The following is a 13397-nucleotide window of genomic DNA, read 5'->3' on the forward strand; positions in this document are numbered from 1 at the left end:
GGAAACATAGAGGGGTATAACACGGAAACATAGAGGGATATAACAGGGAAACATAGAGGGGTATAACACAGAAACATAGAGGGGTATAACACGGAAACATAGAGGGGTATAACACGGAAACATAGAGGGGTATAACACAGAAACGGAGAGGGGTATAACACAGAAACATAGAGGGGTATAACACAGAAACATAGAGGGGTATAACACGGAAACATAGAGGGGTATAACACAGAAACATAGAGGGGTATAATACTGAAACATAGAGGGGTATAACACAGAAACATAGAGGTATATAACACAAAAATATAGAGGGGTATAACAAGGAAATATAGAGGGGTATAACACGGAACCATAGAAGGGTATAACACAGAAACATACAGGGGTACAATACAGAAACATAGAGGGGTATAACATGGAAACATAGAGGGGTATAACACAGAAACATAGAGGGGTATAACACAGAAACATAGAAGGGTATAACGGAAACATAGAGGGGTATAACACAGAAACATAGAGGGGTATAACACAGAAACATAGAGGGGTATAACATAGTAACATAGAGGGGTATAATATAGAAACATAAAGGGGTATAACACGGAACCATAGAAGGGTATAACAGGGAAACATAGAGAGGCATAACACAGAAACATAGAGGGGTATAACACGGAAATATAGAGGGGTATAACACAGAAAGATAGAGGGGTATAACATAGAAACATAGAAGGGTACAACACGGAACCATAGAGGGAAACATAGAGGGGTATAACAGGGAAACATAGAGAGGCATAACACAGAAACATAGAGGGGTATAACACGGAACCATAGAAGGATATAACACGGAAACATAGAGGGGTATAACACAGAAACATAGAGGGGTATAACACGGAAACATAGAGGGGTATAACACGGAAACATACAGGGGTATAACACGGAAACATAGAGGGATATAACACAGAAACATAGAAGGGTATAACACGGAAACATACAGGGGTATATCATGGAAATATAGGGGTATATAATAAGGAAACATTGAGGTATATAACACAGAAACATAGAGGTGCATATCAGGGAAACATAGAGGGGTATAACATAGAAACATAGAGGGGTATAACAGAGAAAAATAGAGGGGTATAACACAGAAAGATTGGGGTATAACAAAGAAACATAGAGGGGTACAGCACAGAAACATAGAGGGGTATAATACAGAAACATAGAGGGTCATAACAGGGAAACATAGAGAGGTATAACACAGAAACATACAGGGGTATAATACAGAAACAGAGAGGGGTATAACACGGAAACATATAGGGATATAACATGGAAATATAGGGGTATATAATATGAAAACATAGAGGTATAAAACACAGAAACATAGAGGGGTATAACATGGAAACATAGAGAGGTTTTCCACGGAATTATATAGGAGCATAACACAGAGACAGAGAGGGGTATAACACAGAAACATATAGGGGTATAATACAGAAACAGAGAGGGGTATAACATGGAAACATATAGGGGTATATCATGTAAATATCGGGGCATATAACATGGAAACATAGAGGTATATAACACAGAAACATAGAGGGGTATAACAAAGAAACATAGAGATGTTTTCCACGGAATTAGAGAGAGGCATAACACAGAAACATACAGGGGTATAATACAGAAACAGAGAGAGGTATAACACAGAATCAGAAAGGGGTATAACATGGAAATATAGGGGTGTATAACATGGAAACATAGAGGTATATAACACAGAAACATAGAGGTGCATATCACGGAAACGTAGAGGTGTATATCAGGGAAACATAGAGGGGTATAACAAAGAATCATAGAGGGATATAACACAGAAACATAGAGGAGTATAACACGGAAACAGAGAAGGGTATAACACAGAAACATAGAGGGGTATAACACAGATACATAGAGGTGTCTAACACAGAAACATAGAGGGGTATAACACGGAAACATAGAGGGTCATAACACAGAAACATACAGGGGTATAATACGGAAACAGAGAGGGGTGTAACACGGAAACATATAGGGGTATAACATGGAAATATAGGGGTATATAATATGGAAACATAGAGGTATATAACACAGAAACATAGAGGTATATAACACAGAAACATAGAGGGGTATAACACGGAAACATAGAGGGGTATAACACAGAAACAGACCCCTGGCTTCACCTCATCTCAATATGCTAACCTAATCTCGTCCTGTTTGTCAGCTATTAGCCCCTATCCCTCTAAACTCTTCCTACTCATAAATCCATCCAGATGCCTTTTCAATGTTGTAATTGTACCAACCTCCACCACTTCCTCTGGCAGCTCGTTCCATACACACACCACCCTTTGTGTGTTGCCCCTTCGGTTCCTTTTAAATCTCCCCCTCTCCCTGAACCTATGCCCTCTAGTTCTGGATTCCGCCACCTCATTAAAAAGACCTCACTTATTTCCCTTATCCACGCCCCGCATGATTTTATAAACCTCGATAAGGTCATCCCTCATTCTCCAACGCTCCAGGGGAAACAGCCCCAGCCTATTCAGCCTCTCCCTTATAGCTCAAATCCTCCAACCCTGGCAACACCCTTGTAAATTGCTTCTGAACCCTTTCAAGTTTCACAACATCCTTTCGAGAGGAGGGAGATCAGATTTGCACACAATATTCAAAGAGTGGTTTAACCAAAGTCCTGTCCAGCTGCAACATGACCTCCCAACTCCTGTTCCACCAATCACCTTTTTTTGGTGCCATCAATTGCCAAGTGGAGCTACTTCTATTGCCGGAGCACTCGCACATGCTCAGGAGGGCTGGGCCCACTCTCTCAATGTCCCTCACCCCTCCTCATTCCTCCATCTCCCCTCACTCCTATCGGGCACTGCCACTAAATTGTTAAAAATTACTCCAAGTTGCTCAATTATTTTGACTTCAGTTGTTGCTTGTTTCTCCTCAACTTCACACCTTCCTCCTTCTCCAATTCATGAAGCAAGTGGAAAGTGCACATAGGAATGTGCTTCCAAATAGGAACCAGTGACAGTACATTGTCACTGAGCTGCTAATCCAGTGGCCTAGGCTAATCCTCCAGCAACATGGTGGGCTCAAATCCCACCCATGTCAGTTAAATTCAGGTAAATAAATCTGGGACTGTGTGAGGGTTCATGTGGTGCAGTGGCAGTTTCCCTGCCTTTGGACTAGGAGGTCTGGGTTGAAGTCCCTCTTGCTCCAGCTGTATGTTAAACCAGCTACAAACAGGTTGGTTTAAAAATATCTAAACCTGGGAGTTGAAAATCATGGTGACTAACTGAGTGTTGTTAAAATTCATTTAGATGGTGTCAGTGTGGAACAAGCTGTTGAACAAGGTGGTAGAGATGAGTACAATGATAACGTCTAAAAGACATTCGGATAGGTACACAGATTGGAAAGGTTTAGAGGGATATGGGCCAAACACAGGTAAATGGGACTAGTTCAGTCAAGGAATCCTGGTCAGTATGGATGAGTATGGCTGAAAGGTCTGTTTCCATGCAGTACATCTTTACAACAATGGTTCTATCAATCAGAAATCACCACAGGGTATAAAGGGGATATTTTCACTTCACATTTGTGTATCATTGGAATTATCCCAATGAGTGCAAGCCAGAAATCGTCAACAAAATCTGCCTTTCTTCAACAATTTCCAAATGCACTACAACCAAATGTCTAATTAAAAAGAAGGAATCGAGCGACTAATGATTTTATTGAGGGATGTTGGACCGTAGGCCGAGACAATATGTGTTGGGATGTTTAGCTGCGGAATAACAATCAATTAAAACTTTAACAGGTGATGGTAACACTTCCTAGCCCAGCTCAGACCTAAACCAAACACTGTAAACTCGCTCTCCCCTCCTCTCCTGAAGGTGCTGGCCCATTCCAGTAACAGGTGGGAGTCAGCGCATTGCAATCTCATCTCGCCTGAAGATTGTGGTTTCACATTCCACTTTGAAACGTGAGCATACCTTCTATTTTGGGACTTCATATGAGACATTAACCCAAAGGCATAGCTGGGCTCTCCAGCGGATGTTAAAAAGCATGTGGCCACTATGTTGAAGAAGGTTAGGAGAGTGGCCCTACTGACCCAGATGTATGTGTCGCCCTGACTCAACATTCAATGAAACGGATCCTCTGAACACTGGTGCCATTTTTTAGTTTTGGAAATTCATTCACAGGAAGTGTGTGTCACTGGCTAGGCCAGTGTTTATTGCCCATCCCTAAATGCCCAGAGGGCAATTAAAAGTCGCCCACATCACTGTGGGTCTGGAGTCACATGTAGGCCAGACCAGATAAGGATGGCAGTTTCCTTCCCTAAAGGACATTAGTGAATCAGATGGAGTTTTCTGACAATCGACAATGGATTCATTGTCATAATTAGACTCTTAATTCTAGATTTTCATTGAATTTAAACTCCACCATGGTGGGATTCGAACCCAGCTCCTCTGGGTCTCCAGTTTAACATTCCCTGTTGCTGTGTGTTCATTGGTTACCCTGTTTTCTCCTGCATCAGCAATCTCACTTTAAAACTATTTATTTGAAGTGTTTTTGGATGTTCTAAGATGCCATTTAAATGCAAGCTCTTTCTCTATTCCTTTAGAGCTCATGCTGGGGTCTCATTGTAAGGGTCATGACCTCTTGGTTCACAAACGAATCCCAGGTCAAACTGTGAAGCATCACAGTTAATTCAAATCCTTTTCTCCATCGTCCTTTATTTAAAAAGTAAGGTGTCAGTTAGCTCAGTTGGCAGGTTGGCTCAGTTAGTTAGCTTAGTTCGTTGGTTAGCTCAGTTTGCCGGTTAGCTGAGTTGGCTGGTTAGCTCAGTTAGTCAGTTAGCACGTTAGCACAGTTGGTTGGTTAGCTCAGTTGGTTGGTTAGCTCAGTTTGCTGGTTAGATGAGTTGGCCTGTTAGCTCAGTTAGTCAGTTAACACAGTTAGTTGGTTAGCTCAGTTGGTTGGTTAGCTGAGTTGGCTGGTTAGCTCATTTGGTCAGTTAGCACAGTTGGCAGGTTAACTCAGTTGGCCGGTTAACTCAGTTGGTCAGTTAGCACAGTTGGTCAGTTAGCACAGTTGGCCGGTTAGCTCAGTAGGCCGGTTAGCTCAGTTGGTCAGTTAGCGCAGTTGGCCGGTTAGCTCAGTTAGTCGGTTAGCTCAGTTGGCCGGTTAGCTCAGTAGGCCGGTTAGCGCAGTTGGCCAGTTAGCTCAGTTAGTCGGTTAGCTCAGTTGGCCGGTTAGCTGAGTTGGCCGGTTAGCTCAGTTGGTCAGTTAGCGCAGTTGGCCGGTTAGCTCAGTTGGTCGATTAGCGCAGTTGGCCAGTTTGCAGCATAAGGGATGCCAACAACATGCTTCAATTCCCCACATTGGCTGAGGTTATCATGAAGGACTCTCTTTCTCAACCCTTGGTGACCCTCAGGTTAAATCACCTCAGGTTAAGTAATCTCTTTCTCTCTCTCTCTCTAATGACAGAGCAGCCCTATGGTTTATTTAAAAATACAGCATCACATATGTCTGCATCCTCCAACTCTCCCAGTAGTCTGTCTTTGAACAAGGTGCAGAAGAGGTTTACCAGGACGCTGCCTGGATTAGAGGGTATGAGCTATAAGGAGAGACTAGAAAAACTCAGGTTGTTTTCTCTGGAGCTGCAGAGGCTGAGGGGAGACTTGATAGAAGTCTGTAAAATGATGAGATGCATATATAAGGTTGATGGCCAGAATCTCTTTCCCCAGAGTTGAAATGTCTAAAACTAGGGGTCATGCATTTAAGATGAGAGGGGGAAAGTTCAAAGGAGATGTGAGGGGCAAGTTTTTTACACAGAGAGTGGCAGGAGTCTGGAACACACTGCCAGGGGTGGTGATGGAGGGAGATACGATAGGGGCATTTAAGGGGCTTTTAGATAAGCACATGAATATGGAAGGAATGGTGGGATATGGTGCAAGGACAGGCAGAAGGGATGAGTTTAATTTGGCGTCACATTCAGCCTGTTCCTGTGTTGTATTGTTCTATGTAACCTAAATTAAACCAAATTGAACCAAAGTAGTTACACTGCAAGCCCTCGAAAGGGCACCGTAATCCCAAATCTCATGATGAAAAGATAATTTCATTGATATATCCCAGCCCCTGCTGTCCCTACCAGCCACAGAACAGTCTCCCTCTACAAATGCTCTAAGTACTCTTTTGATAAAACTAAATAATAAAATAAAGACAAGGTGGAAACTAAATGCAAAATCTCATTAGGGCATTGTAACTTAAATGGAAATTTTGAAGGAAACTTAGAAAATATTGACTCAGGATGTCATTTGTCAGCGAAATCCTGCAGCCCAGGCCCCACAGTGTTCCTCTGTCACAAAAATCTTCAAGTGTTCCAGCAGAGACTGCACTAAGTGATGTAAGTCCATAACCAACAATGCCCTTCCCCTTTGCATCTTCTCAATAGAACTAACACACCACTAGCATCAGCCAAACATTTGACCATTTATGGAGGAGGGAGGTGAAGGAGAAGGTGCCGTATCTACAGCCCAGCTCCATGCTGTACTTTCTCACAAAGTGGAGTTGATTTACCACAGTCTTGAATAGAACGGTGCAGCTAGCCTGAGGGGCCGAATAGCCATCTTCTGCTCCTTGAGTTCCCAGGACAATGATGACCAAAGAGAATCTTGGCTGATTTACTGCAGCCCAGCTGCAGAGAATTCAGGATAGGGGGACGAGTAGGTTCAGGTCAGATGGCGTGGGTCAGATTTTAATAACTTGGTTAAAAATCACACAACACCAGGTTATAGTCCAACAGGTGTATTTGGAAGCACTAGCTTTTGGAGCACTGCTCCTTCATCAGGTAGCTGTGGAGCAGGATCATACAACACAGAATTTATAGCAAAGATTACAGTGTCATACAGTGATACACTGAACAAACCTGGATTGTTAAGTTTTCATCTTTTAGAATGGGTTGCAGGCTTTGGTTCATTAATACGTAAACCCAAAATTTCATTCATTAATACGTAAATCCCAAGTCACCTTCTTGAGATAGCTAAAGGTTTTGTAACAAAAGGTGACATCTCAGCTCAGATAATGCATTAAAGGTCTGTGTCAGAGTCTGTTTGTGTCCTAGTCTTGAGTCAGACTGGTTCTATTTCCAAAGTGGAATTTACAAAATATTACATGGATTGACTGCCTGCAGATTGTGCATTTTTTTATTTGAGCAAAATAAAATGTACCTGCAAATATAATCCTGCAAATACAAAATCACCCCATAGATTTATATGTGTGTGAGCATGCGTGTGTGTGAGAGTGAATGTGTGCGTGTGAGTATGAGTACACATGAGAGAGTGTGTTTGCATGTGTGAAAACTTGGTAAAATGTGTGTGTGGGTGTGATGGAGTGTGTGCGTGGGTGTGAGTGTGGGGGCTGTATGTGTTTGCATATATGAGAGAACGTGTGTATAAGAGAGGGACTGTGTGCACGTGTGTATATGTAAGACTGTGTGTGTATGTGTACGTGTGTGTGTCTGTGTGTGTGTGTGTGTGAGAGAGAGAGAGAGTGTATTGTTTCATGAACAAAAGCTCCCGGTTGAGGCTGTCCCCATGGGTACTGAACTTGGCTATCAGCCTCTGCTCAGCCATTTTGCATTGTTGCCTATCCTGAAGTCTGCCTTGGAGGATGGTCATCCAAAGATCTGAGGCCAAATGTCCCTGACTGTTGAATTTTTCCCCGACTGGGAGGGAATACCCCTGTCTGGGGATTGTTGTGCAGAGTCCATTCATTCGTTGCTGTAGCCTCTGCTCGGTCTCGCCAGTGTACCATGCCATCCATGCCTTGCAGCGTATGAGATAAGACAACATTGGCTGAGTCGCTCGAGTACCTGCCACATACAGGATGGGTGGTGTCCCCACAGGTAATGGCAGGGGTTGCCATTATAAGGCTGTACAGTGTTGTGGTCGATGTTGTCCTGAAGGCTGGGCAGTTTGCTGCGAACGATTGCCTGTTTAAGGTTTAAGACTTAACAATCCAGGTTTGTTCAATATATCACTGTATGACACTGTAGACTTTTGCTATAAATTCTGTGTCTTAGAATCTTACACTCCACAACCACCTGATGAAGGAGCGACGCTCCGAAGGCTAGTGTGCTTCCAATTAAACCTGTTGGACTATAACCTGGTGTTGTGTGATTTCTAACTTTGCCCACTCCAGTCCAACACCAGCTCCTCCAGATCATGGCTTGGTGTGATCAGTAATTGGAGGGAGTGACTAAGAGGGGTGATCGATGACAGTTGCAGAAACCAAACATCACTCAAGTTACTGTGTTCAAGGATTGGCAAATTGGACCAGGTATGTATAACTTGATAATGCTTCAGTCAATGCATCTAGCACCAAAACAATGAGGGTTTGAGCCAAAGAGAAAATCAATAGTCCAGAGTAGAGATCAGCAGATTTATCTTCTCACTCTTATTTCTGAGAGAGAGGAATTTGCATTTATATAGCATCCTTCATTTTATCCCATAAAAACCTTTTTTTAGATTAGATTAGATTACTTTAGATTAGATTACTTACAGTGTGGAAACAGGCCCTTCGGCCCAACAAGTCCACACCGACCCGCCGAAGCGCAACCCACCCATACCCCTACATATACCCCTTACCTAACACTACGGCAATTTAGCAAGGCCAATTCACCTGACCTGCACATCTTTGGACCGTGGGAAGAAACCGGAGCACCCGGAGGAAACCCACGCAGACACGGGGAGAACGTGCAAACTCCACACAGTCAGTCGCCTGAGGTAGGAATTGAACCCAGGTCCCTGGCGCTGTGAGGCAGCAGTGCTAACCACTGCTAAACCTAACGAGATGTTTTTTTCAAATGTAGGAATGCAATTTGTACAAACTCCAACAACAATGTGATAAGCTCCATAAAAGCTGTATTTAATGATGTTGGTTGAGGGATACATGTTGGCTAAAACATCAGGGAATGCTCCTCAGCTCTTCTTCAGAAAGAGCCAGTGGGTGTTTTACATCCACCTCAGAGGACAAGCCAGGTTTAACATCTGAAAGATGGCACCTCCAACAGCGCAGCACTCCCTCAGTACCACACATGGATAGTCTCAATGCCAAGTCTGTGTCCAGAACTGGAGTATGGACTTACGCCCATAACCTTTAGATGCCAGGATGAAATTGCTGCCTACTGAACCATAGCCAAGCTTCAAGACTCCCCACACCCCACACTCCCCCACCCCCCCCCTCCCAAATAGCCCATGCCACTCTTTTCTCATTGGTCCACCAAGTCTGGAGGCGGAGGAATGAGGTCCCTTGGGTTGAGCCTTGCGACCAGACAGACATCGTAGCTGTCGTGCATGAGGACATTGTGGGCCACTATATTCCACTGATTCTCCCAAGGATCCAATTCCAAGATGTCTTTAACAATGACTTCATGCCGATCTAAATAAAGGAAGACAATGAAAGGCAGTGAATAAAAGCAAACTACTGTGGGTTCCAGAAATCGGGCTGAGGATGTTGGAGAAATTCAATAGGTTTAGCAGTATCTATGGAGAGAGAAAGACAGTCAGTGTTATAAAATCATAGAGCATGGAAACACACCCTTCAATCCTGTCAGTCCATCCCAGTCATGATCTCAAGATAAACTAGACCCACCTGCCTGCGTTTGGCAATTATCCCTCAGAACTTTTCCTCTTCATGAACTTATCCAAATATCTTTTAAATGTTGTAATCGCACCCACATCCACCTCTGGAAGTTCATTCCGCACATGAATCACTCTCTGTGTACAAAAAGTTGCCCCCATGTCCCTTTTAAATCTTTCTCCTTTCACCTTAAAACTTCAGAACAAAACAATCATAACTGATGTGAAATGTAACCTTGTGGTTCTCTCACCACAGATGCTGTCAGCTCAATACAAATGCTCAACTTCAACAGATTCTATATTACAAACATTAGGGACTTGCTTTCAGATATTCCTTTGGATATGGCAGTTGTAGTTATTCCTACAAGTTGCAGCATGGGTAAGTTGGGCCGAAGGGCCTGTTTCCATAGTGTAGAATTCTATTCTGAGTGTCTTTAAAGCAGTGAAGGTGCTACATTGCCCAACGTCGATTTGCACAGTTACATAACTCAAGGCCCTCACTGTCTGCATTGATAACGTCCACGTTCATCCATTTTTTCCCTAAACTTCAGACTTGACCAGTCCCACCCTCTCCAACCAGCCTGCCTTCCATCCTTCACCCTGAGCCTATAACCCTACCGCCTTACTCCTAACTCACACAGAGTCCTGTTGACCAATTCTCCCTACCCTGATCCACCAGGATTTTAACATTTTTGACCCAGTGTGTTCAATGCCCTCCATGGCCTCACTCACTCCCCTACTTCTGTAATCCACTCCAACTCCCCGACTACCCAGAATTCCTGCGCCCCATGACCACCCAAAATTCTGACCCCATCTACATTCCCAATTTTAACCAATTGTAAAAGCGCAACACTGCGGATGCGAATTTTGAGAAGATTTGTAACTCAGGTTGAAGTTCAGGCTGTAAGTTTGTAAGGTGATATCACCCACCTTAACAGACCAAGGCTCATAAATAGAAAATGGGACAGAACACCAATGTTTCACCGAAAGCTCACTGATGATATTCCCTGTGCGTGGTGACAAAATGTCTGAGAACAAATCCGCCAGTTCAGTGAGCTAACTTACAACCTGAACACTGTGGATGCTGGAAATCTGAAATAAAAGCAGAATTTGCTGGAGAAACTCAGCAGGTCTGGCAGCACTATTGGAGAGAGAAATGGAGTTAGCGTTTCGATTCCAATCTGACTCTTTGGAATTTTATACCCTCCCCATTATTGTTTGTCATCCCTTCAGCTTAAGCCAGGGTTTCCCAGAGAAGGGGGTGGGGGGTGGAGTTGGGACCCCAAGTGGGATTGCGAGCTGGTGAGGTAACAATGGTAGCCATGTGGCTGTGGCCATGTTATGACACTGTATTCCCATGCTCTCAGCTCTTACTGATGGCTCAGTTATCCAAATGGGGGCACAGAGGGAACACTGACCTCAGCTCTAAAGTCCTTCTCTCTCTCTCTCTACCTTTAAGAAGCTGTTTAAAACCAATATCTTTGACTGAACATTTCAAAGAATCTGGCTCCTCGAGTTCACACTGACCCTCCGAAGAGCATCCCACTTCACCCCACTCTATTCCCATAACCAAGCTACAACTTCCAAGATGGCGGCAGAGTAGGACACTTCAGCTGGCACAAGTCTGCTCCGTCCATTTCCTTTTTGCGTCTTTTCCCTCTCGGTGACATCCTGAACTCCTGACCTTGGCGCAGACTTGGATTCGGTGAAGCATCTTTCCATTCCGGCTTCAAGGTTTAAGAGCCACGAGGTTTTGCTGCAGCTCTACAAGTCCCTGGTGGGACCACACTTGGAATATTGTGTCCAGTTCTGGTCGCCCTACTATAGGAAAGATACAGAGGCTTTGGAGAGGGTGCAAAGAAGGTTTACCAGGATGCTGCCTGGACTGGAGGGCTTGCCTTATGAAGAGAGGTTGATTAAGCTCGGACTTTTCTCTCTGGACAGAAGGAGAAAGAGAGGAGATCTGATCGAGGTATACAAGATAATGAGAGGAATAGATAGAGTCAATAGCCAGAGACTTCTCCCCAGGGCAGGATTGACTGGCACAAGGGGTCATGGTTTTAAGATATTAGAAGGAAGATATAGAGGAGATGTAGGAGGAAGGTTCTTTACACAGAGAGTTGTGAATGTATGGAATGCGTTGCCAGCTGTGGTGGTGGAAGCAGAGTCATTGGGGACATTTAAGCGACTGCTGGACATGCACATGGATAGCAGTGAGTTGAGGGATGCGTAGGTTAAGTTATTATATTTTACATTAGGATTAATGCTCGGCACAACATTGTGGGCCAAAGGGCCTGTTATTTGCTGTACCTTTTTACCTTCTATGTTCTAAGGTGATTCAGAGCGGTCTCCCGGCCTCAAGGTGATTTCAGAGCGATCTTCTAACCTCAAGGTGAGGACTAGAGGCTGGATTGGACGGGCTGCTGTTCTGAACTTCTTTATTTCTCCATTTTCTAACTCATTCCTACAATCTGCAATGGTGGGCTTTTTATTTCTAATTTCTCTTTACAGAGTTTGTACCTTGTGCCTGTAAGTGGTGACTTGTAAACTTTCCGCTGCTCCTGTCTGAGTACATGTGACCATAAAGTGACCTAACCTGCACATCTTTGGACCATGGGAGGACACCAGAGCCTCCAGAGGAAACCGGCACAGGCAGTTGCCTGAGGCTGGAATCGAACTGATGCTGTGAGGTAGCAGTACTGACCATTGAGACACTGTTACCACGTGGCCTTATGTTCCTGTGCTAACAATTCTGTCCTGGGTCAGCTACTTCAACGTTTTGCAGTTTTGAGATCTCAATATTAATTCAACACTGAGCAGTTTGTGTCTGACCTACATTTTTCTTATATTCTCTCCCCACCCTCTCCCCCGTGACGTTTTTGTATCCTGTTAATTTGCACGTTGTAGGAAGAAATCATTTTCTCCCTTTCACACTTTTATTTTCTCCCTTCGGACATTGGAGTGGCTCAGTGGTTAGCACTGCTGCCTCCCAGCATCAGGGACCCAGGGTCAATCCCAGTCTCGGGCAACTGCCTGGGGAGCTTATACATTCTGCCCTGACACAGTCCAAATGTGTATGTACTAGGGTAGGTGGATTAGCTGTGGGAAATGCAGTGGGAAAGGGTAGCAGTGTGAGTCTGGGTGGGATGCTCTTTCCAAAGTCAGCATGGACCTTTTGGGCTAAATGGCCTGCATCCACACTGTGGAGATTCAATGATTCATCTATCTTTCCTTCCCCCCTATTAACAATCTCTTTGTCTTTTGCAAGATTGCACCAGCTCCCCCCTCACTCCTCCTTTGTCAAGAATTAGGCAAGTTTTCTCTGCCAACAGTGGCCCTGCCCTTGTATTTTGCCATATAACCCACTACCTGAACAGCGCAATGGTGGTGTCCCTACCTCTGAGCCAGGAGATCCAGGTTCAAATCTGACCTACTCCAAAGGTGTGTAGTAACAGCTTTGAATAGAAAATGCAGCTTTTTTTAAAAAAAAAATGCCTATTTTTCAATACCTTTCTGTTCTGAACAAAAGTCTTAACAGACTTGAAAGGTTAACTCTGTCCCTCTCACCACAGATGCTGCCAGACCTGTTGAAATTCTCCAGTGGTTATCCGCCTTCATTGGATAGCCCATCTGCCTTTAAGATGCTGTTTAAACCCAAGACCTTTGACCAAATGTTTGATGGCCGGTCCAAACGTTTTCCTTGTTATAAACCGAAAGAAATGTAATCAGTGGTTTTTATTGGCTATATTG

General features: G+C 44.0%; 1 protein-coding gene across 2 annotated transcripts in view; it reads right to left on the reverse strand.

Annotated features, from left to right (window-relative positions):
* Positions 1-9264: 9264 nt before the first annotated feature.
* The window catches only part of kbtbd12 (kelch repeat and BTB (POZ) domain containing 12), a 109889-nt gene continuing 105756 nt past the window's right edge, over positions 9265-13397 (reverse strand). For both annotated transcript variants that reach the window (XM_060835061.1, XM_060835060.1), the window contains one exon: positions 9265-9447. In XM_060835061.1, the coding sequence (XP_060691044.1) occupies positions 9278-9447 (170 nt within the window). In that variant the 3' untranslated portion in view covers positions 9265-9277. The remainder of the gene's footprint in view (positions 9448-13397) is intronic.

Source organism: Hemiscyllium ocellatum, chromosome 14 (genome assembly GCF_020745735.1).
Source record: "Hemiscyllium ocellatum isolate sHemOce1 chromosome 14, sHemOce1.pat.X.cur, whole genome shotgun sequence".
NCBI classification, from domain to species: Eukaryota; Metazoa; Chordata; class Chondrichthyes; order Orectolobiformes; family Hemiscylliidae; genus Hemiscyllium; species Hemiscyllium ocellatum.